General features: G+C 47.8%; 2 protein-coding genes across 4 annotated transcripts in view; both read right to left on the reverse strand.

The window, feature by feature from the left end:
* Window positions 1–1863: 1863 nt before the first annotated feature.
* Window positions 1864–5831, reverse strand: TNFRSF25 (TNF receptor superfamily member 25). The gene is made up of 3 exons (XM_053401998.1): window positions 5703–5831; window positions 4137–4280; window positions 1864–2500 (listed from the first exon to the last, which is right to left on the reverse strand). Exons 2-3 carry the CDS (start codon window positions 4255–4257, stop codon window positions 2127–2129), a joined length of 495 nt encoding a protein of 164 aa, XP_053257973.1. The 5' UTR covers window positions 4258–4280; window positions 5703–5831; the 3' UTR covers window positions 1864–2126.
* Window positions 5832–22793: 16962 nt separating this feature from the next.
* The window catches only part of PLEKHG5 (pleckstrin homology and RhoGEF domain containing G5), a 107328-nt gene continuing 104581 nt past the window's right edge, over window positions 22794–25540 (reverse strand). For all 3 annotated transcript variants that reach the window (XM_053400446.1, XM_053400447.1, XM_053400449.1), the window contains one exon: window positions 22794–25099. In XM_053400446.1, coding sequence (XP_053256421.1) covers window positions 25090–25099 — 10 coding nt within the window. In that variant the 3' untranslated portion in view covers window positions 22794–25089. The remainder of the gene's footprint in view (window positions 25100–25540) is intronic.

A 25540-nucleotide genomic window follows, 5' to 3' on the forward strand; every position in this document is an offset into this window, starting at 1 on the left:
ACTGCAAGAACGTTTTTATGCCATCCTGGTTGCTGAAGGGTGGCAACTAAGAGGGAGTGGACTGGGTAGATGTGTGTGCATATATGAACCAGCCAGAATTCCTCCCCATGCCCCTGTTGTGTGACTCACTTTGCCTCCACTGAATTCAATGGGACCTAGGGATAACTAACTTTCTCTGGATCAGCCATCAAGGGCCTATTAACCACACACAAAACAGGCAGCTGTTATTCTGGACACAGAAGTAATATTTAATAACATAGAGCGTATCATTTCTTTTTTATTTTATTTCCTGAAACTGAAATAAAGATGCCATGGTGGAAAGGGTTTCTGAACAGAGGGGGAGCGGAAGGGAGTCGTAGGCAGAGGTGTGCAGCATTTTTTTTTTTATCTAACAAAATGTATATACTGCTCAATTGTTCAAAACAAAACTCTAAGCCCAGGAAGTTTAGCATTCAACCAGCACCCAACTCCAGTGTTTGCTTCAAAGGAGGGGCCATGGCAGAGAGCTGGTAGTCTCTAGTTCAAATTTGAATGACAATATTCACAACTCAGCTTAATGTACCTGCAGTGCCCGGTTGCTGCAACCAGCAGGGAATTCTGAAAACGGCCTTGGAAATGTAGCACCAGAAAAATGACAGAGAACTGGGTGTTTCATAAATAGCAATACTGCAGCATCCTGGATTTGGATGGTGGCCCTCGAATCCCAATTCGCTGCTCAAGACCGGAAATTTGAAAGCTGGAGGATCCCCAACAGCTAGCTGTCTATTCTCTTCTTTCTATGCATAAAAACACAGGAAGCCAAACCTTTGGGTCTGCCTAGCTGATGGGCAGGAGTGTCTCCAGCAAGGGTCTTCCCAAAAACCCCTAGAGATGGCAGGAACAGCACCTGAGGGCCGCCCCCCCATGCAAAATATGTGCTTGAGGGTTTCCCACCAGGGCATCTTGTGTGTACAGGTTGCTGTACTAGATGGGCCATTGGCCTCATCCTGAAGGCTGTACTAAAGTTCTTATGCTGAGCTTCCTCTGCCCTACAGACACACTATTTAGTTTGCAGGTAGACCACCACTTCTCTTGACAACCCTTACGAACATCACCTGAGGTCCTTCTCTGTGGGCTGGCTCAGAGAGAGGTTCAAAGCATGGCAGTGAGGAACAGGGCCTTTTCTGTGGTGACCCCACCACCTGCAGAATTCTTTCCCAAGTGAGCCCTGCCTGGTGCCGACACTGACATTTTCTTAGAACCTGATTAAGCCCGCATTTGATGGGATTTGGAACATGATTAAACTAGATTGCAAGACGCCTCGAGATTGCCCTGTGTTTGGCCACATAACAAATTAAAAAACAGTGAACGCCAATCAAAATGCAGACTTCCTGGTGTGGGAAAACTAGGAGCTCCTGGGACCATCTTGTGTATCTTTCCAGGGCTCAATCAGGTTCAGAATCACGAGCCCCCGATTATTAAAGTGCGCTAGAATTGACATAATGAAAACACATAAATAAATACATTTTTCAAAACAGGCTCCTGGCACTCTTGCCAGCCATTGGGTGACCTCCGGTGAGGTCACAGAATGTTCCTGAACATTCCAACTCCTGAGTGGGGAGGCTCAGTCATGGAATGCTGGACACTGAAGAAATCAGAAGGCTGGTTTGACTGAGAGGAAACTTGCAGAAGAGCTGAGTGGCGGGTGGGCAAGGGGCTGTGGGAGAGTAATATTCTGGTTGTCTCAGCCTTCCTGTGGGCAGCCAAGCTCTGAGGCATAAGTCTTGGCCATAATTTGTAGCAAGGTGTTCTGCTGAATCACTAATAGTACCTTAAGAGCATTTTAGTGTGTGCAAAGCATTTCGCATACATAATCTCAGCATTATCTCCCTATCTCAGAGGCCACCTGGAATATCCATTGGAACTGCATCATCCTTGGGTTGCAGCTCAGTGTCTTAGGCACTACACGTGTTCCAGAATACCTAGAGTAGGATTTCAATGTCACTGCAAAGTTCTATACCTGCAGTGCCCCTTCCATGAGGTTGGAGCTCTCTGTTTCCTTTGCCCCAGCACAAGTCTGTCTGAGATGGGGTGGGGAACAGCATGGCTCAGATCTTTGCCCCCACCCCATCTCAGGGGCTCCCCTGCTAGCTGTTGGCGTGCAGCTGCTCTCTCAGTTCCTGGGCGCAGCCGCCCAGCTGCATGCTCTCCAGGACGGTGAAGATGGCATCTGTCGAGGGCCCCTGCTGCTGCTGGCACCAGCACTTGAGCATCTCATACTGCTGCTCGCGGAACTGCGAGTGCTCCAGCTCCACCAGCTCAATCTCCCTGTCGCGCAGGCCCAGACCCCGCACAAACTCCTTCCAGCGCCGGACTGGCACAGCGTCAATCACGGCGTACATGTTTCTGCCTTGCAGCAAACCACAGATCGGGGGCGCTCCGTTCACCAGCTTCTCTTTCTCGGCGAGGGATGCGGCGGGAGGCTCTGAATGGAGAAACAGAGGGGGCATCTGCACCGTGCCTGCAAAAACAAAGGCTTGGCTTTACCAACTGCAAGGTTCTGGGGACATCTTCCAGCTGCAGCAGGAGGTCTCAAGGGGCATAGACACTTGTCTCTGAGAGCAATGGGCATGTCTAAATTCTTGGAGAGCTTCTGCATGTGCTGGACATGATATGTGCTACCATAGCTGTCAACTTTCAGATTTGAAAATAAGGGATCAGCAGCCTCGAAAGTAAGGGATCAGCAGCCTCACCCGTCCCTGGGACAGTCTACAGGATATCTAACAATCCGGGATAGCTGCAGGAAGCAGCGGGAAACGGCGCTGGAATAAGGGAATTTCCCACCAAAAAAGGGAAGGTTGACAGCTAAGTTTGCTACACCTTTAGTGGTTAGGTTGCTAGGAAAAGGGCCCATCCGCACTGAACATTTAAAGCATTTGAGATTGTCATGGCATCTCTCAAAAGAATTATGGGAAGTGTAATAGGAGCTAGAACTTTATATGCACAGAGCTGGAAGGAGGAAGGATTACCAAGGAAGGAAGAATGGCTTATGAAAATGATGGACTGGGCTGAAATGGCAAAGTTAACTGCCAGATTAAGAGGCCATAATGAGGGTCCAAGGAGTCCAAGGAGGATGGGAGACCATTGATCGACTATCTGTTAAAGTATCACCCCTACATGAAGTCGCTGGCAGGATTTGAAATATAAGTGGTGGATTAATGAAAGAATTAATGATACTGGAGTTTAGCGAGTAAAAACGCATGTGTTGTAAAACAGCTAATAAAATGGAGTAAAAAAAAAACAAACATCAGGAAAGGGGGTAGGAAGTCAAGAAGAAACTTTATACATTTTAAAAAACAAAAACCATAATGTTCTGGAATATTTTTGGAGATTTAATATACCGTACTCTTCTGTGTATAAGACTAGATTTCTTTACTAAAAAATGTTAAAAACGGGGAGTGGTCTTATACACGGGGGGGGGTCTGATCTCCCCCCATTTTCTTAATTTTGAGTCCCCAAAAATAGGAGGTGTGTTATACACAGAAAAATACGGTAAATGACCGGAGAGAGAGAGAGAGAGAGAGAGAGAATCCTGGGAACTGTAGTTTGTGGAGGGTGCTGGGAGTCTGTAAGAGGACCCTCCCTGCCCCGTCACAGAACTACAATTCTCCAAGTGGTTTAACAGTCAATTCCTCTCTGCAGAGAACTCTAAAAAACTCCCTAGCCAGCTTGGGCGAGCTGTTAGTCTTTCGACCTCAGTTCTTTATCTGCAAAACAGGTATAATTGCAACAGCTGGACTTATACAGATTGATCTATATACTGTAATTGGTCTGAAGCACTTTGCATGTGTGGGGGATATGACCACCCCGTGGGAGCCAGCCCAAGATATTTTTCTGCCTGAGGCAGAGGATAGGATCCCATCCTGCCCTGTTCCATGTGTAGAAGCTGTTCAGGCTGACTGATTGAATCTTACTTCAGCAACAGCCTGGGGCTACTGAACTTCAGTGAACCAGTTGAGAGGGCAAATGGTTGGCTTGTGGGGCACACAGCTCTGATCCCCAACAGAGGTGAATGGACTGGAGGAGGGTCTGCAGCTACAGCCCCCAAGCACTCTACCCAAATGGCAGAACCGGTCCTGTTTCCACCTTAGGATTACCATTGCAAAGGTGTTTGGTAGACTGGCCAGTCTGGATGCATGGAGATGTGGAGTAGCTCTTCTCAGCACGGGGGGCAAATCTCCTTATACAGTACACAATGAAGGCCGCTGCCAGAAGCATCAAGCATCCGCAGACACCTATAGCTTAGAAGACACGCAGGAAGAGACCAAAAAGTGAGGAATCAAACACCTCGCCTTGGCCAAGCTCCCCAGACATTGTACTACTGCAGTGCATGGGCACATACAGTTGCAATCAAAATTATTCAAACCCTCCCCCCATTGAAAATCAGGTATATTATCACAAATTTACAAACTTCCAGTTGTTCGCAATGAGCAAATCAAACAGAAGCAATTGAAGTAGCTCAACACAATGGATGCCTCAAGCGGTTTCCCCAAATGCAATTGAAATTGCAACTTAAACTGGCTTCTCCAGTCTCACTGTTATTCAAGCTCAAGGTGTCATACATGATTCTGCCTCACCTCCCCACCACCACCACGCACAACAACCCTGCGAGGTGGGTTAGACTGAGAGGCAGTGATTGACCCAAAGTCAACCAATGAGCTTCATGGCTGAGTGGGGAATTGAACCCTGGTCTCTCCCAGGTGTTAGCTGAGCACTCTAACCTCTGTCCTGTACTGGCTCAACCTGAACAAAAGTGGCATGGAGGTCCCATTTAACCATTTCAAAAAGTGAAAATCTGGATGCAACAGTTGTTGAGCGAAGAAGAAGAAGAAGAAGAAGAAGAAGAAGAAGAAGAAGAAGAAGAAGAAGAAGAAGAAGTTGTTGTTTCTGAGCTATTTTTAAGGAAATTTGCCAATATCTACACAATATCCAGATTTTCCTGGACGTTTAAGTGATTTCCCCCCAGACACTGTTTCCAACGGCCGAATCCTGGCAATGTATGGCTGAACCCAGATGGATGGCAACCCTAATGTAACACACATTTAACTTCTCCTTCACAAATTTGCCCAACCCAGTTGTAAAGCCCCACCTGAAAATGCCATTGAGGACTGAAACTGGGGCAAGTAATGTGACTCACCTTACTATATTAGAGCCTTGGGTTTCCATACATTCAGATTTTCCCAGTCATTAACCAGGATTTCAGTGGCAGAAGTGATATCTGGGGGGAATGTCCGAAAAGCGGCAGTTTGTTCTGGATTTTCGGCAACATAACCAAAAAATTGCATTTTGGAGGGGATTTTTTTTAAAAGTCAACAATTTGTTTGTGTCCATATTTTCACTTCTTGAAATATGACAGCCCTATCATAGGCTATGTTTCAGTCGCACAAGAAACAGGTTTCCATGCACATAAACACCCCTTTCTCCATCATCCAGGCAAGCAGAAGGTGCAATCACAGGCCATAGACGCATTGCAGTCAAGCCAAAGTACTCCAGGAAGGTGCGAAGTTCAGGCTACTGTGAGGCATGACTAGGGGAAACTCCCAAGGGCCAGGCAGAGTGCTGCATTTGGCCCCTGACCCTGAGGTTACCCACACCCCTCCAATAAACACTAAACTGAGCTCATAACACCAGGAGTGACATATCCTGGGATTGCCATGACCTACCAAATCTACAGTCCTTGCCGCAGATTTCAGTTCTGGGACTCTTGCTGGAAGACAAAAAGAGTTAAGTCCTTTAGGTAAATATAGGCCACAAAGGCAGCCCATTCTCCCAGACAATTCTCCCAGGCCACACTGCAGGGCTGTTGTGTTACAGTTGGAAAGGGAAGGGGTGGGAAGAGGCTTCTTTTGACCACCCCTGCTTTCATCACAGCGACCTGTTTATTGGGTGATGACAAAGTGATTCAGGGAGAGATCACTTTGTGAGGGGCAGGTGATCGCGTGGGGACTTGCCTGCTTGGGGTGGTGGGTACCGGAAGTCGTGAGGCATCAGAGTTAGACCGCAATCTTGCTCTGGAGGGGAAAGATCAAATAAGTTTCTAGGTAGTCTGTTGAAATCCAAAAGCAGCCCTTACAGAATGCTTCCTGAGGTCAACTAAGCAAGAGGTGGGATGGAGAGCTTCCGATGTCTGCGTGAGAGATGGTGGGTGTGAGCAGAATAGAGTTTGATTTGGTAGGCAGCGTGCAGGAGCAGGGTGTGTTTCGAGACAAGCAGATCATAGACAGAAAGGGACAGGCTCCACTTGTAGATTGCAGACCAGTGGGGCTTAAGCCCCCAAACAGAAGGGTGGCAATGCAGGGGACTGAAAGAAAGGAGTCTGTTGGGGGTGGACAAAAGGTGGAGAATGTCTAGCTTGGGGTAACACATCCCTACGGGATAAGGATGCTAACCAGGTTTCCCCAACATGGCTTTCTCCAATTCCCACCAGCCTGGCCAACATGACAAAAGAGTGGTAAGGGAGGAAGGGCACTGCAATACAAAACCATCTGGAGGGCACCACGTTGAGGAAGGCTGGCCTCAGCATTCAAGGTCACCAAAACTGGGTAGAGCAGAACTCAGCCGTGAGCCCACAAAGAGGCCCAAGGCCGTGGTGGTGGCAATGGGGACACCAGAGATATTTGGAGAGGGACTTATAGGTTAATAGCGGAGGCTTCCGAGCTGATAGGAGGGAGCTGGAGAGGGCTTGGAGCTGAACTAAGAACACAGAGACAGTAAGCATAATAAGAAACTGCAGGAATGGAGAGAATTTGTAGGTTATTCCTGGGTACAAGCATTACAAAGGACAGGGAAATGATGTGTTGAGGGTTGCTTTGTGTTGTATGTCAAAGAGAACATAAGGGCACTTGAGAATTTGAGAGAGACTCATCCACAGCATCTCTATGGGTATGTTCTGGGTATAAGCTTTCGTGTGCACGCACACTTCTTCAGATACACGGAAACAGAAGTTTCCGTGTATCTGAAGTTTATCATGAAAGCTTATACCCAGAACAAATTTAGTTGGTGCTACTGGACAATTTTTAAATTTATTTATTTATTTATTTCGACTGCATCAGACCAACACGGCTACCTACCTGAATCTCTATGGGTGATATGGTACTAATGGTGATGATGATTTTGATAACAATTATTGGTTGCTTTTTACAAAATAAATAAATACATAAAAATCAAAGAAATTTACAAAAGAATTTAGGTGGCACTTACTGGCACCCACTGACTAAAATGACAAAGACAGGGATGAGCTTGGAACATTGCAATTCTCATTGAATTCTTATTGTCCACATCACCACTGACATTACATTTGCTGCCCGCCATGTTGGTTTATTTCCCAACCCAGCTGACTGCCAATAATTTAAAGTCCAGGGCTGATTCTCCAAAGGAATATACTTAAAAAAGAGAATGAACCAGTGATCAAACAGTCCTAAATGGGTAGCGTCGACTGGCAGGTGCCAGTGATGAATTTGCATGGCAGACCAGGGCTGCTTCCAGACGGCTGTTTTGCAAGTCATGGAACATCAAATTCAGGTTGTGCAGCTGAAATTGACTTGCTGCAACAAACCTGCTTAAAAAACCCCCCAAAAAATCCAACCCTGGACTTTTTGCAGTAAGGAAAGTGGTGAGAAATGGAATGGAAAGTGGAGGATCTCAATCCATTGGTGCAATGCAAACAAATCAGAGTGAATACTCAATAAGCAGCCGATTTCGTATATGGGAAAACATATCAGGATGAAAGCTCAATAAAAAGTTATCTGGAAGAGTCCAGAGTGGGTCTGTTCTGTGCTCAAAGATTTAACTTTCAGAGCTCCTCAGGGAAAAGTGCTGAACACGGCTAGCAAATCTCACACTCACACATTTTTAGCAAGGGAACCAGGAAACTGATTCTGATAAGCAAGTAACAATAGAGAGAGCATCCCCTGCTCTATTTTGGTGTGGTTCTTTAAATAAAATATGGCTGAGAATGTGGCAGCCCTCTTGGGAGACCTTTAGCCAAAGGGAAAACCAGGCCTCACTTCTAGTTTCCACTCCTCCCTCAGAATTCCCCATGGAGGAAGGAAGTCAAGAACAACCAAGGAGATCTCACGTTGGGCATGGCTGGCAGCTTTCTCCAGATAGGCAGAAGCCAGGCAGGCAGTCTCCACACTCCGTGTTCGCCTTTCGGGAGCCTGCAAGGAAAGAGAAGCCTCATGGTAATTGGTTTCGGGACCAGTTTAGGATTTCAATACAGCCAGCCATTTGAATGCAGCTCTACTAGTCTCCTCTCTGCTAGGGATGGACAAGGCCATCAGTTTTGGATTCTCTCGGTTTCCCGTTTCTCCAATCTTACATTGAGTTTGTCACATTTCTGCATCAGCTTGCCGTTATTGTTATTATATTATTATTATTATTATTATTATTATTATTATTATTATTATTATTATTATTTCTTCAGCATTTAACGCACATTTCTCCTAAATTTATCGACAAAGCCTTGACAAAATCCTGCATAGAATCATAGAATTGTATACAAATTACTTAAAAAGACAACAAAATGAATTGGACTCCTTGGCAGGTTTTGAATAAACATACACAAATTTATTGACTGTTAACATAATAGACAGATAATATAAGGATTTATACCATTTTACAGTGTGCAGAGAATAATATGTGTTGAGAAATCAGAGAGAGGAGCTGAGGGGGGAGGGTTCAATGGGGAGGTGGGGGAGAGGGGGAAAATAATGAATATGATATGTTTTGATATTTTGTTATGCTGAAATTGCTAATTTTTTAAAAAAAAGAATAATAAAATTGTAGAGTTGGAAGGGCCATTTAATCCAAACTCCTGCAATGCAGGCATCACGTAGCTGTATTCTTCATTGGCAATTGTGACAACTTGCCTACACACACACACACACACACACACACAATGAGTTTGAATTTCATTCATTTCTATTTCTTTTTGGTAACCTGGTATAAAAATTATCAAGAAGGGGGGTGGGGGGACCAGAAAAGAAAAACTTAATTTATCTCTTGTTCAATTATGTACCTAATTTATCTCTTGTTTGGGAAACAGTGAACCAAAGGCAGATATTGAGCGCTTTGGGATACTCACAATTCTGCTGCGTTTGCCGATTCATAGACAAGCAGTCTGTGCATTTCTGGCAATCCAGGTGCCCAGGATACTGGGACTCCTCAAAGTAGCCCGACTTACAGCCGCACACGGTGTTCTGGAAGTCTCTGCAGGGTGTCACGATGACTTGGTCGCTTGCATCTGGATTAATCAGTTTGCTTTTACTGTACATTAAATCAAACATCTTTGGGAGGTTTTGTCCAGGAAGGAAGCATGAATAGAGGAGGCTGGACTCAGCACCCTTTTCCTCTCCTCCCTGTTTCTTCCGTGCAAGGGGAAAAAAGCTTCCATCCCAGCCTTGCCCCAGCTCTGCCCAACTCTTCAAAACTACCCCCCTCTGGATTCTTACCTTCACAAAATGCACACCCAAAACAGCATCTGTCTGCAGGTTTTTCGCATTCTTGTGATATCCAGTACATATTTTCTGCAAAACAAGCACGCCCCTTTGTACATTTTCTATTTTAAAAAACCACAACCATGTTCCAGAAAGGGCCAGCTTGGATACCTTAAGAGAATCATCCATCGTGTGAGAAATAAATTACTTTTGGAGCCGAAGGTTGCAGCCAAAGGGGGCTTCAAACCTTTGAGCCTTTCCTGGAAAGCCGGCATTGAGAAAGTGAGCGAAGTTTTTCTCCCTCTCTCATAACACCAGAACTCAGAGATGTCCCATGAAGCTCAATGTTGGAAGATTCGGGACAGATAAAACAAAGTCCTTCAAAGTTAAACTGTGGAACTCTCTCCCACTGGAGGCCGTGATGGCCACCAACTTGAGTGGGTTTAAAAGAGGATTGGACAAAACTCATGGAGGAGAAGGCTACTGATGGGCAGCTGCTAGCCACAATGATAGCTACATTCTGCCTCCACAGATGAAGGCAGCAATGCTTCTGGAAGCCACAGGAAGGGGCGAGGGCTCTTGTGCATGGGTCCTGCTTGCCAGTTTCCCACAATGGACATCTGGGTGGCCACTGTGAGAGCAGGATGCTGGACCAGATGGGCCATTGGCCTGATCCAGCAGTCTCTGGCCTCTGTAATAAGAAAGCCTCAGAAATACTCAAAAATGCTCTGTTCGTGACATATGCTTGCAAGCCATCATTCAGCACTGTGCATGTGTTGAACACAGAATTGTAGAGTTGGAAGGGCCCACGGGGGCCATCTAGTCCAACCCCCTGCAATGCAGGGATCTTGGAATTCGAACTCATGACCCCGAGATTACGAGTCTCGCGGACTCTACCAACTAAGCTATGAAATATACATATTTTGTTAACAATTGCAAAAAACAAAAACAAAACACACATATGCAAGATAGTTAGGACTAGGGGCCCCTTCTGGACCTCCAGGCCCAGTAGTTTTTTACCAGCTCTCACCCGCCCCACATTGTCAAGGCCAACAAGATTCAGGAGGAACCCCAGCCAGTCTGAAGGCGCTCCATCCCTGCAGAGGGACTGCAGCCACCCTCACTTACCATATGGGCACCTTCGTGGCGGTGTGGACTCCCGCCCATTGCGAATCAGCATCTCTTGTTCCGAACTCCACAGGCTCTTTGGGGTCCCTTGTTTCCGGAGCATCCTTATGAGCTCGCCCTCAGTTGCGTTAACCAGATTTCTGGAGCTGCAGGCTGAGGTCAAGAGAGTCATCAGAAAGGCCTGAAAGAGGAAAGATGGAGAGAAAGAGCCTGTGCAGCAGGCTTGAGAATCCCTTGAAGAGCAGATTTATCAAGCAGATGTTCTCCTGTCTGCCCATTCAGCTGCATCACAGAACAGAATCTTGCTGCAATTACTTAGTTCTCTACAATGGACTTTGCTGCTGCTGCTGTCATTTTTTAATATCCACATATTAAAAATCTACATACAGTGGTACCTTGGTTCGCAAACTTAATCCGTTACGGAAGTCTGTTCCAAAACCAAAGCATTCCAAAACCAAGGCACACTTTCCCATAGAAAGTAATGCAAAATGGATTAATCCATTCCAGACTTTTAAAAACAACCCCTAAAACAGCAATTTAACATGAATTTTACTCTCTAACGAGACCATTGATCCATAAAATGAAAGCAATAAACAATGTACTGCAGTCACACAATCAATCAATCAATCAGTAGCCGAACTGGGTTCCACACAGTCACAAAATCAAAACAAAAAAGCCGCAAAAACAAAAACGCAAAATAAATAGCAAAAACTGACAGACCTCAGCGTAAGACTCAAAACGGAACTGTGGCACTCAAAATGGATGTGTGGCACTCAAATCACTCGAAATTCAATGGGGCTTAGGTAAGTGGGGTTAGGACAGGGGTCAGTAACCTTTTTTAGCCGTGGGCCGGTCCACCGTCCCTCAGACCACGTGGTGGACCGGACTATATTTTGGGGGGGGGGGAATGAACGAATTCCTATGCCCCACAAATAACCCAGAGATGCATTTTCATAAAAGGACACATTCTACTCATGTAAAAACACACTGATTCCAGGATCATCCATGGGCTGGATTGAGAAGGTGATTGGGCCGCATCCAGCCCCCTGGCCTTAGGTTGCCTACCCCTGGGTTAGGCTTTCAGCCATGCCCCACTTTGTGCATGTTGAAGAACAAAGGGATGCCATCACTCACTGTTGCGGCCCCCCCATGGAATTTACCTGTTAATGTCCTAGGATTTCATGTTGACAACCCCAAAGTCACGATGATCGCAAACATTTAAAGCATAAATTAGCTTGAGCGTTACATTCCAGCAGAGGCGCACTTGTGACCATATTCTGTATAAAATATCCATTTACGAAATGAAATGCTGCATCACACAAATAACTTATGTAAGTGGCATTAGAGGGGAGCCTGTAAACCGTTCAGTGTGTCCACAGGAATTTCTTCAGCCCGGGAGACAAAGAGCAAAATATCAACAGCAAGCTAAATTGTCCCTTCCCTGATGCCTCAGTGAGGGAAATGAGATTCACCAGAGTTTATACGGACACATGAAATCAAACTAGTGAGGTAGGCTGCAATCCCAACCCACAAATCCCAAATTTTGCAGCAGTGACAGCAGTCACTGAAAGCTGCATTATGTGAAGGAAGGCTATGCCCACCAGGTGGCGCTGATGTCTGTTTTGCTTGGAACCTAGGGCCAAATCTACTCTATATAAAGCAGTATCACACCACATTAAACAGTCATGACTTTCCCCCAAAGTATCCTGAGAACTGTCATTTGTTAAAAGTGCTGAGAGTTCCCTGCGAGGAGGGATTGACAGGGGAATTGTAGGGTTGTATTCTGGGAATTGTAGGGTTGAATTCTGGGTAGAGCAGGAATGCTGGAGTCACCATAAATAGCTCAGCCAGTAAAGCACAAGACTCTTATTCTGAGGGTTGTGGGTTCGTGCCTCACGTTGGGCATTGCAAGGGGTTGGACAAGATGACCTTTGTGGTCTCTTCCAACTCTATGATTCTGTGGTCCAGATGCTCAGCTCCCATTAGCCTCCTTGGCTATAGGCCAGGCTTCCTCAACCTCAGCCCTCCAGATGTTTTTGGCCTACAACTCCCATGATCCCTAGCTAGCAGGACCAGTGGTCAGGGATGCTGGGAATTGTAGTCTCAAAACATCTAGAGGGCCAAGGTTGAGGAAGCCTGCTATAGGCTAAGCTGATTGGGGCTAATGAGAGCTGAAGACCAGCACCATGGAGGGCATAAGAACATCAGAAGAGCCTGCTGGATTACACCAGCGTACCATCTCGTCCACCATGCTGTTCTTGCAGCAGGCCAGCCAGATGCCTGTGGGATGCCTGCAGATAGGACCCAAACGAAAGAGCAACCTCTGCTTTTGTGGCTTCTGGAAAATGGCATTCAGAAGCACACAGGAAACCAGGTCCACCACTGTTGGGACAGAACCTTCAGCGATATCTCCCTATATACATAAAAATGTAAGGCTGCCATCACCCAGTCCCCACTGGAGGATTTGTAGTGCCTCATCAGAATCCTTGATTTGTATTACTCCGTGGTGGAGGAGGGGTTTAGTGTCACAGTGGCCAATCAGGTGCCCTGTTGGGAAGCCCACAAGAAACACCCACACCCTCCAACATTTCTCCAATGAAAATAGGGACTTCCTATTCTATAGTAATAAAAATGTTATTACAGTGGTACCTTGGGTTACAAACACTTTGGATTACAGACTCCGCTAACCCGGAAGTACCTCGGGTTAAGAACTTTACCTCAGGATGAGAACAGAAATTGTGCAGCAGTGGTGGGGTGGCAGCGGGAGGCCCCATTAGCTAAAGTGGTATCTCAGGTTAAGAATGGTTTCAGGTTAAGAATGGACCTCCGGAACGAATTACATTCGTAACCAGAGGTACCACTGTATTTATACCCTCCCAATCTGACTGGGTTGCCCCAGCCACTCTGGGCGGCTTCCAACATATATAAAAATATAACAAACCATTAAACATTAAAAAAAATACCTTCCCTATATATATGTCTTCTAAAGGTTGTATAGTTATCTCCTTGGTTTGGGGGTTGCATAACGCCACATCCTCCAACATTTCTCCAATGAAAATAGGTAAAGGTAAAGGGACCCCTGACCATTAGGTCCAGTCGTGGCCGACTCAGGGGTTGCGACGCTCATCTCGTTTTATTGGCCGAGGGATCCAGCGTACAGCTTCCAGGTCATGTGGTCAGCATGACTACCGTAAGCCACTTCTGGCAAACCAGAGCATCACACGGAAATGCCGTTTACCTTCCCGTTGGAGCGGTACCTATTTATCTACTTGCACTTTTGACGTGCTTTCGAACTGCTAGGTTGGCAGGAGCAGGGACCGAGCAATGGCAGCTCACCCCGTCGCGGGGATTCGAACCGCCGACCTTCTGATCAGCAAGTCCTAGGCTCTGTAGTTTAGCCCACAGCGCCACCCGCGTAGGGACGTCCTAAAGAAAAGCGGGACATTCCGGGATCAAATCAGAAACCAGGGTGGCTTCTGTAAATCCGGGATGTTCCCTGCAAAATAGGAGCACTTGGAGGGTCTGTACACCTAAGCATGAAAGTGTATGTGCACACACACAATTTTCAGCAACTGGTATTTAGAAAGCAGAGCAGAGCTGCTACAGGGGAAATGTACAATGATGAGGAATGATTCTTGGTACAAGAACGGGGGTGTTGCAAGGAAGCCCCCTTATTTTAACCTGCGAGGCCTTTCGAGCATCTGCTCTCGCTCATCTCACAGGCAGAAGAGATCGGAATCGTAGTTCCTCTTGCTGCTGCTGCTCTGGTGGTGGTTTTCTTAAAGGCTGGTAATTTTTCAAAGCTCCTTGGGTTGACCTTATCTTATATGACAGGGGAAACACCGCGAGTTGCCTGCAAAAGCACCCTCCCACTCACTCCCAGCGCGCGGCGCCAATAAGGGCCCGTTCAGCGTCACCCTGGCGGTGTGGGTGTTTGCCAGCATACTCCGATAAAGTTTGCAAAGGAGAAAGGGGAAAAGGCGCGCCACACGGCCTTGCGTCTGTGATGAGACAGCTGAGAGCTGCCTGCCCACCAACGTCTTGCCTGTCGCAATCCAAATGACTCCTCACAGTAACCTGAAATTTACGTTTGAGGTCAATGACTCGCCCTGTCACCACAACAGCCCCAACAGCCAGCCCAGCTGATAACAGGGCTCAGAGCAACACAGACCCCAAACACGCTTTGGGTGTAACTTATTTAGCTCCATCAGCAGAGCATGAGACTCTTAATCTCAAGGTTGTGGGTTCAAGCCCCACGCTGGGCAAAAGATTTCTGCGTTGCAGGGGGTCAGACTAGACAACCCTTGAGGTCCCTTATAACTCTACCATTCTATAATTCTAATAGGAGAAGGGATAACGGCTCATGGGTACAGTGGTACCTCGGTTTACGAACTTAATCTGTTCCGGAAGCCCGTTCTTCAACCAAAACTGTTCTTAAACCGAGGCGTGCTTTCCCTAATGAGGCCTCCCGCCACCGGTGCCCTTCCACCGTTCGGATTCCGTTCTTAGACTGAGGTAAAGTTCTCAAACTGGCACACTATTTCCGGTTTTGTGGAGTTCGTAAACCAAATTGTTCTTAAACCGGACTGTTCTTAAACCAAGGTACAGCACTCGTTTTGCGTGTCACTGCAGACAATATTGACCTAGGTGGCCTGACTGACACAGCTTCTGGCATTCCTAATAGAGTCCAGGAATAAGAAATAAATTGGCACTCTGCACATGCTTACTGAATAATCACAGCTAGTTCTTGCTCATTTATTGCTAAAACTTGTGGAATATCCAGTGCTGGGAGACTCCGGACAGATAGCAGAAAGACCTTCACACAGCACAAAGTTGAACAATGGAACTCCATGCCACAGGACGCAGGAATGGCCACCACCTTCATACCCTACAACATTTCTCCTATGAAAATAGGGACATCCTATTCAATAATAATAATAATAATAATAATAATAATAATAATAATAATAATAATTTTATTTATACCCCTCCCATCTGACTGGCTTACCCCAGCCACTCTTGTCATCTTTCAACATACGTAAAAGCATAACAAAATACTAAACTTTTTTTTTAAAAAAAACTTCCCTATACGGGGCACCCTTCAGATGTTTTCTAAACATTTCTCCAATGAAAATAGGGACTTCCTATTCTATAATAATAAAAAAGTTATTACAGTGGTACCTCGGGTTGCAAACACCTCAAGTTACAAACACTTCGGGTTACAGATTCCGCTAACCAGGAAGTACCTCAGGTTAAAAACTTTACCTCAGGATGAGAACAGAAATTGTGCGGCAGCGGGACAGGTTCCAACATATATAAAAATATAACAAACATTTTAAAAAACACCTTCCCTATACATATGTCTTCTAAAGGTTGTAGAGCTACTTATCTCCTTGAATCGGGGGTCGCATAACTCCATACCCTCTAATATTTCTCCAGTGAAAATGGGAACATTCCCATTTTCTCCCAAGGAGAAGCGGGACATTCCAGGATCAAATCAGAACTGGGACGGCACCTGTAAATCCGGGACTGTCCCTGGAAAATAGGGGCACTTGGAGGGTCTGCATCTTGGATGGCTTTAAAAGAGAATTAGAGAAATTCCTGGAAGACCAGTCTCTCAGTGGCTACTAGCCATGATAGCTCTCCTCTGCCTCCACGATCAGAGGCGGCAAATGCTTCTGAATACCTGTTGCCAGAAACCGCAGGAGGGGAGAGTGCTGCTGTTGTGCTCTGGGTCTGCTGCCAGGCCTGTGGGGAACCCACAAGCCGGATTCAAACACCAGAGAACTTTCCCCTCCTGCCGTTTCCAGAAACTGGTGCTCAGATGCATTGCTCCCTCCTGCTGCAGAGGCAGAGCTACGCCATCATGCCAACTAGCCAAGTGCTCCATCAGCAGGAATCCAGCTGTCTCAGGAGGGCACCAGAGTTGGGGGTGGCTGCCCTAGGGACCCAGTATTGAAGCCCGGAAGCAATACCTCAGCAGGCAGGATGTGCTGCGCCTTCGATGGCACTGCAACCACAAGCCAGGACTGATAAGAAAAAGCCAGGAGGGCTGCTGAGGCAGCTCTTTACCAGAATAACCATGCCCTTTCCCCGAAGGATCTCTTGGTATCCTTTACCTTCCTGGAAACAGTGAATTTGGCCCCAAAGCGTCAAGGTTCGGGGTCTGACTTGCCTGGGAAAGGAATTAAATCCCAGTGGAGAAGAAAAGAATCATCATGTTGGAGGTCCTTGGGATTCATTTAGTCCAACCCGCTCCCACCCCGGGTGCAAGTCAGGGTCTGCAGTGGAGGAGGTGATGGCAGATTAAATCCCCGCAGTAAAGGACTGCCTCCTGGGCCAAATTAAGACTGTTAGAAGGCCTAAGATAGCACTTAAAAGTTTTTGGTGCCCCCATATATATCTGATTCAAAACATAAACAATAACAAACCGTAAAATAAAATTTTAGTTTCTGAAATGAAACGAAACCTACAAGTAAGTTGGAAAAAAATTATTATTTTTGGTAAACTTCTGCTTCATTAATATTTGAAATTTTTTCTCCCACTTTTTAAATTGCAAAGTCTTTGATCATACCCTCAAAACTAATATCACATAACACATCTGCTTCTATACTTAGCAGAGATAAGTCATGCAGTCCGCCTTGTTGCATAGTTGTCCTGTTGGGATTTGTAATAGACTTCGACTGAGAAAATGAACACTCAGCTGAGCAATTTGGGACCGTTCATGTTACAAACCTAGCAACGGAAAATCTATGTGTCGCCCAACCCTTCCCTTGATGCCCAAAGCATGTGCTTATTTTGCTTAATGGTTAATCCAGCCCTGAGTCCAACCCCCACCTCTACCCTGGGTGCAAGTCAGGGTCTGCAATACAGGAGGCAATGGAAGCTTAAATACCTGCGGCAAAGGACCCCCCACCACCAGCAAAGGCAGCCCCTTCTTGTGTTGAACAGCTTGTACCATGAAGATGTTTCTGCTAACATTTTGTCAAAATCCTGTTTCTGTGTGGTTTCCGCCTGTTGGGCTCTGGAGCAACAGAAAGCCAATATCTGAGCAGATATTGGAACCTCTTCTCCAGGCTAAGCGTCTCCAAGCCTTCTGACCACCCCACACAGGATTCAAAATCCCACAGACGAGGCAAGAGCTCGTGTGTTCTCCTGCGAGGAACTGACTTTAGCAACAAAGGCCTGCTGCTGCTGCAGAGGTCCAGCCCCCGAAGTGGTGGGGCACTGCAGGAACAGTGATGGGGACCTGAGGGTCTTGGAGGAGAGGGGTTTCTCCCGCTCTCCCTGTTGCACGATGGCAGGAACAACTCAGCCAGGCTTATTACTTCTCATGATCTGGATGCGATGATTCTGTCACACAGCCAAAGACCACATTTGCTTTTTTAGCCGTGGCAGCACGTTGCTGGTTCACACGAGATCCTTTTTTACATGTACTAATGTGCAGTCCAGTCTTTGCCTTGATCTTTACGTATTCCACCACCTACTAGAGATGGAGAGAAAATTCAATTCCACTTGGCTTTAAAGCCAAATATATCGGGCTTGCCTTTGCTGGGGGGTGAAAACAAACATGAACCGATGGAACACAGCTCTCCTTTTTTTGAAATCCACACTGATCTGAATTTTGCAACGTGGCTCTCCAGCCAGTGTTTATGAAAATGCATATATCAGAGGAAAGGGTGCGTAGAAATGAAGGAATTAGTGAAATTAGCAGGCAAAATGCATTCCATTAGGGGGAAAAGCTTGGAAGAAGGAGGAGGAGGAGGAGGAGGAGGAGGAGGAGGAGGAGGAGAATGTGTTTTGCTGAGAGAAATTAGCACTAAAACGCTGGTGAGTTTTCATGACGATTAAAAGAAACACACCACATATGGCTGCAAAATGCGAAGAACTGAATTTATGATGGGGGAAATGATAAATTGAGGTACCTGAAATTTACAGACCCTTCCATCCCAACACACACAAACGCAGCAGATGAGATGCTGATAATATATAGAAATATCAGGTCCATCAGCCTTCCTCCTCCTCCTTCCCCACCCCCTTCCTCTCTCTTTAAGTTTGCCATCCTCGAAAACCCCATGACCTCAGAAGAGGCCTTGTTGTGGTTCCACTGGCCCTGTTCTTGTAAAGCCCTCCTACACAAAGAGGGACAGATTGCGCATCACTGTGGGCGAGAGCAGAGCTGAAATGAATAACCCCCCCCACCCCACCCTGGGACCTGCTCCTCCAACTTCTCCTCTGAGAATTGTGATGATGTCAAACATTCCCCACTTGCATTGTGCCAACGTCAGCAAATCCACACCTGCCAATCAAACATTTCAGAACCTATCTGTCTGAAAAGCCAGGGCCCAAAAGCCCCGTCACAATTTCTTGTGACGAGTAGAGGGGAGCCAGTCCTTATTAGTGTCCTCCTGGAGGCAATGGAGAAAAAGTTTTCGCTTTTTTAATGCAGGAGTTTGATTCTCTTGCTGCTGGTTAATGTATTGGTGGTGGGTGCTGCTCTCTGCAATATTGATGCCACTGCTGTTTTCAGCAAAATAATAACCAGGGGTTGTTTTTGCTTTTTACCTGTAAGCTGCTCCAAGCAACTCTTCTAGCCTTAGCAGTTATCATTACTCTGAGTAGGACTAGTTCTATATACAATCCATTGTGTTTTTGCTTGTCAAATTTCAGTTCCAAAACTCAGACCGTGAATTTGGAGATGAGCATCTCAGTATATATATAAAAAAGCCACATAGCACAACTGGAAACTTCCTCCAAGTTTTGTGTCCTCTGCTCCTCACCCTCAGAAAAAGTTGCATCGCCTTGAAGGTGGAACAATCTTTACATTAGACACACACACACACACAACCCACAAACCATTACAAGCTTTCCCTCTTATTCTCACCTTTAAATAACAGATCTTCAAATTTTTTTGGACCACTTGACAATTGTAGGGGATCCTGGCAGATCATTTAATAAACCTTCCCCTCCAGAGTGCTCACATCACCACCTAAACTAATGCTATAATATGAAAATCATGGGGCATGTCACTAGCAAGAGAGTCATTGCTTTGCTGGGGGGAAAGGATTAAATGGCAGCCCCCACCCCCTTCCACATGCACAAACTGACCTGGCTTGCAGCTGAAACCAGTCTCAGCGCCAGAGATGAGTCAATGTCTTCTACTGCCCCTGGAGCTAGCTTTGGGGGTTCAGGAAAAGTTCCCTGTCCCGCATTGCCCCAGTGGTGGCTGGTGCCCATTGGGGCTGGTAGGAAGAAAAGTGGGGAGCCCAACAGTAGGGGGCACTAGACCCCATGGTAAACAGAGCCAACTCATTCTGGTTTTGTCCCTATCCTCCTTCCTGCTGAGTTGTAGGGGGGGCAGGGGGAGACAACCCTGAGGCTGAGGAAGCTGGCAGTCAGGGCCACAGTGTGGACTGGTTGCAAGAAGGCAGGTAGATGCGAATTGACTGAGGTTGGTTGGGCAGTGACCCACTTACCCCAGCAAATGAGAATCTATACCTTCATCCTCCAACACCTCCAGGCTACTCTCCATTATGTCCTGCCTGAGGCAGCTGACTCATTCTGCCTTACAATAGGGCCGTCCCAGAACTTAAGAAAAGGATCAGGCCAATAGCTCGCCTGGTCCAGCTTCCTGTTCTCACAGTGGCCAACCAGATGCCTATTTGGGAAGGCTGAAAGCACGACCTGAGCACAAGAACATTCTCCCTTCCTGCAGTTTCCAGCAACTGGTATTCAGAAGCACGAATTCAGAAGCCATTGCGGCTGGTAGACACGGATAGCCCTCTCTTTCAAAGCCATCCAGGTTGGTGGCCGTCACTGCTTCATGAGGCAGCGAGTTCCATAGTTTAACTATGCAGTGTGTGAAGGACTCTCCTTTCTCTGTCCCGAATCTTCCGACATTCTGCTTCAATATCCACAAGTTCTCGTGTTGTGAAAGAGGGAGAAAAACTTTTCTCTCTGTGTTTTCTCCATGCCAGGCGTAATTCATTCACTTCCATCAAATCGCCTCTTAAAGGTAAAGGTACCCCTGCCCGTACGGGCCAGTCTTGACAGACTCTGGGGTTGTGCACCCATCTCACTCAAGAGGCCGGGGGCCAGCGCTGTCCGGAGACACTTCCGGGTCATGTGGCCAGCGTGACAAAGCTGCATCTGGCGAGCCAGCGCAGCACACGGAAACGCTGTTTACCTTCCCGCCAGTAAGCGGTCCCTATTTATCTACTTGCACCCGGGGGTGCTTTCGAACTGCTAGGTTGGCAGGCGCTGGGACCGAACGACGGGAGCGCACCCCGCCGTGGGGATTCGAACCGCCGACCTTTCGATCGGCAAGCCCTAGGCGCTGAGGCTTTTACCCACAGCGCCACCCGCGTCCCTGTAAAAAATCGCCTCTTACCTTTCCTCTAAACTCAAAAGTCCAAAATGCTGCAACCTTTCCACGTAGCGCAGCAGCCCTCTGCTAGCAAGAACCCATTTGACAACTCCACAAATCTATGCTTCTATGACTACTAATGCTACAGCATTAGTCGATGTAGCCCCCGGAACATTTCCATGGCAGCGTTTCTGAACCTTAACCCAGCTCCACAATCTCCTTCTGTAGGCGTGGGACCCCAGAACAGCACTCAGATTCCCAAGTGGCAGCCAGACCCCGTAGATTTGTAGGACTGCCTTAGGATATTGCCAGTTTCCTTGTCGACCCCCTGCAAAACTTGCCCTCCCTGCGCTTGCCTACTTACCACAGCAGCAGCGGGTTGCTGCCACCTCATCATTCAAGTCCGGGATGAGGAGCCCATTATCTGCAAGGATCCCCAGAGGAACAGCTGTCAGGGGCCACCGGAGACTACCAGGAGGCCGCCGAGGATGCAGCCTGGCAAGAAGGAGGCCCTGGGGAAAGCAATGAGGGCAGAGGGTGTCCTCAACATTTCACCCAGCGGACAGGTGGGAAATGAGGGCAGAGCCATCACAAGGAAGCCCTTCAGGCAAAACCACCGTGGGAGGAAGGAAATGTCTGTTTAAGAGCGCGGCTGTTCAGAGGAACCGTTCAGAAGCCCGTAGGAAATCCAAGACCGGGGCGAAAGGGGCAGCAAAAAGGGAGCTGGGCAGCGTCAGGACTCGATCCGAGGTCTCCCCCAATGCTGGGGCCCTGTGGATAGGGGCCCTGATTCATCGCCCAATTTAGGGCAGTGCTTCGAGAGCTCTGCGGTGTAGAGCAAAGGGGAAATAAAAGGGAAAGCACTTCTCGTTTCCATTATGAGTTTCTTCTGCGAACTGCAAAGGACGTCGTCGCGAATGGGCTTCCTTGAAAGACGCCGCTATGCAAATTAGTGCATTATTGATCTGGCCTGGAAAGAGTGACTCGATGAGCAGCTGAGTCAACCCTTAGGGTTGCAGGGAACGTGCTGTTTCTGCCACGGCATTTCAAACAGAGCAGAATCAATGTGCATGTGTGTGCAAAGGACTTCATCCACAGCTTTGTCAGGCACAGAAAAATGGGCACTTGCCCCTCCTGCTACTTCAGCCCCCAACCTTCAGAAACACAGGCAACTGGCTGCTTAAGTCTGGCCACGCAAGTAGAGCATGAGACTGCTCTACAATGTTGGAAGCTGCCCAGAGTGGCTGGGGCAACCCAGTAAGATGTGTGGGGTATAAATAGTAACATTATCATTCTGGAATTTTCTTCGGAGAAATGTTGGAGGGTATGCATGTGAGGACAGAGTAGCAACACAACAGCAGGGCCTTTTTTGCAGTGACTCCCTGTTTGTGGAATACACTCCCCAGGGCACTTTCCTTATGTATCTTTAGGCACGGGGCAAAAACGTTCTTCTTCAAATAGGCCTTTGTTTGAAGTTATTGTCTTTTTTAGTATGTGCTCCATGTTGTAAACTGCCCCATGAAGTTCCAGACATAGTGTTGGGACCCCCAAAGGCCATCTTGTCCAACCCCCAGCAATGCAGGAATCTCAATTAAAGCATCGATGACAGGTGGCCATCCAACCTCTACTGAAAAACCTCCCCAAGCAGGGAGTCTGTCCCACCGCCAAACAGCTCTTCAATGAAGGGCAGAATATAAATTTAATAAATAATAGTACCAATAATAACTCCACACAGAGGATTTCTCTCCTCTACCCCCACCTTCCATTGCGCGCGCGCACACACACACACGCACACACACACCATAAAACAGAAAATCACCAAGTCAGAGTTCTGGGTTATGTTTAATGGTTTATCTGTGACACTGACGGCACTGAGCAAGGAACATTAGCATTAGAGGGACGGCCGAAACCAACACATCTGCCTGATATCAGGAAGGACAAGGGCGGAGGGGTGGGGTCACGACCGTCAATACATAAAGTGGTATAAAAGGAACTGGCCTTGCCTGGGGGGGGTGAGGTGGGTGCTAGGGAAAGAGTTAAGCTTAATAAATAGGCAACTTGAAAACACACACACAGAAAAAAATATACCAGCCGGCTAAATCATGCACAGGGAAATGGACTGGGGTGGGGAAGAGGGTCTCCCTCAGTTCCCCCTTGCTGTCTCTGCTCTACACAGTGTAGCGCCCAATGCCAACTTATTACGGGCATAAAGGGCAGGAAGCTCTCGACAGACCCCCACCCCCTGCTCCCAGAAAAGGAGAACGACACTCTGTGCTTTGGGTTTTCCCCATAGAGAGCAAAGCAAGCAGGGTCCCCATCAAACTGGGAGGCCTGCAGGCTTATTATTGCCAGAGGAAGGTGAAAGGAAGGGAAGGACGGGGCAGGTGCCCCAATTTGCCACCAGGGCAAAGGAAGAGAGCTCAGCACAGAGGGGATTCACTTTGGGGGGGGGGGAGAAGGGGTCCTTTCGCCTCCACATTTCCCAATAAAGGGATGCAAAGTGCAGGGGTGGTGGGACCCCAGTCTACTGCCCTCATCATTTGCCCAGGGGTCTCCTATGCCTCGAGTCCTTGAGCCAACATCTCCGCAAAGACAGCACAGCCTCTTTTGAGAATGGCAAGCAGTGCAGGCCCCGAACCTTCTGCTCCATCCCCAGTCTCTCGTATTCCCAACTTCCTGGCCTGCCGTCTGTCTATGTGGGCCACTGCACCCGTCCAGCTGCCCACTTTGCACTGCCATTCCTCATCACTTTGCCCTCCCCCAGCAACTTTCCCCCCCTTACTCCAGAACCTGGATTTTCCAGCACACTTCTCTGCTCCTTCCCGACATTCTGCTTCCCTCTTTGTTCCCCTGCTGGGCAGCCCCCCCCCCAGTGGAATCAGGACACTCGGGTGCAAAGCCAGGGCAAATGTTGCAGCATACACAGGACATGGGGCCTTGGAACCCATGTGGGCTATCGCCAGCAGGTTGGCAGGACCCCCTTGGTGGATGGCTTTCCTGGGCGCAACCAGAGAACAACGTCAACCATTTACGTGCCCTCACCAGCATCCTGGACGCCCTTGCAGAAGATAGCAGCCATGCATGCCATTTCACGCATCAGACAAGCCATGTTGTCAAGGCAGGAGGACCTTCTCATTAGGACAGATTCACCCCTCCCCACACCCTACAACTTCACCTGGGATCGTGGCCTCGCTGCAGAGGTCTCCGCAGTACGGAAAGGGAGACAGAGTGGAAGACCAGCCAGCTTCGCCATCTGGGTTTGCTTCCTTGATCTGGCCATTCTGCTCATGTCCAGACCAAGAGGCAAGGAAGGGTGCCCACAGGGGGCAGAAGCAAAGCGAGAGACAGAGATCCATCTGACCCCCAGGGCCAGACAAAGTCAGTTGGCTGCTAGCAGTCGAATCTTATTTCAGCACGAGCAATGGGACAATACCCCCCCGCCATCTAACAGCAGGGCTGTACCAGCACAGCAGGCATAAACTCTTGCTCTTTCAAGGAGTTTTGCACAGGAAGAACTGTTAATTAGTGGGACAGAGGGAGGGCATTAGGTTGGAAGCATCCCACAATAGTGTTAATGCCCAGGCGTCTGGGCATGGTACGAGATAACAGTCCTAAGTGCATTGTTTGGGAAAGACCCCTCCCCACTGCCCCACCCCAAAGGTCCTTGTCAAAGGGAGTACACTCTGTCTGCCTCTTACTGCCCCCCACCCAGAATCTGGGTGAAGCAGGAGAGGGCAAGGAAGCAGGAAATGTGGTCCTGGGAGGTCCGTGCATCCTCCAAGAGCCGTCAGCAGGTGTGTCTGTCTCTCGTCTCCACTGCCAGGCTGCCTCTCGCACACTCAAACCCAACAGTTGCCACATATGCATGGACCCCGGACACACACACATCGACGCACGCAGCTGCCTCGTCCCGTGCGGGACGGACTCTGCTTGCAGGATGGTGCCCCTCGCCCTCGTGCCTGTGTCCTGCCGGGTCAGCAGGGCACCTCCACCACCCAAGGAGCAGGCAAGGGGATCCGATGCCGAAGGCTGGTGACGATGCATAACTTAAGGATGATGTGGAACTCCTGGCGCCGGGCACGGCATCTCCCACTTGTGGTTTGCGCTTCTCTGATGTCTTCATACTTCCCTGCAGCAAGCAGACCATCAGACAAAAGAGGTTATTTAGATGGTTTGATTTTTCTAGGGGGAAAGAGATGCTGGAGCTCACCACGAACTTCTCCCTTATTGTCTTAGAATGGCAATGGCACTAGCCTGGGAGGTGCTGGAGCTGAACTCCGGTGAGCTCCAACTAGAAAAACAAGCCCTGTTTCTACTGTTAGCTACCGTATTTTTCGCTCTATAAGACACACTTTTTGCCTCCTAAAAAGTAAGGGGAAATGTGTGCACGTCTTATGGAGCGAATGCAGGCTGTGCAACTATCCCTGAAGCCAGAACAGCAAGAGGGATTGCTGCTTTCACTGCGCAGCAATCCCTCTTGCTGTTCTGGCTTCAGGGATAGCCGCGCAAAGCCTCTTCAACAACATTTGATTCAGAATATATATTTTCTTGTTTTCCTCCTCTAAAAACT

The sequence above is a fragment of the Podarcis raffonei genome, chromosome 8, assembly GCF_027172205.1.
Source record: "Podarcis raffonei isolate rPodRaf1 chromosome 8, rPodRaf1.pri, whole genome shotgun sequence".
NCBI classification, from domain to species: domain Eukaryota; kingdom Metazoa; phylum Chordata; class Lepidosauria; order Squamata; family Lacertidae; genus Podarcis; species Podarcis raffonei.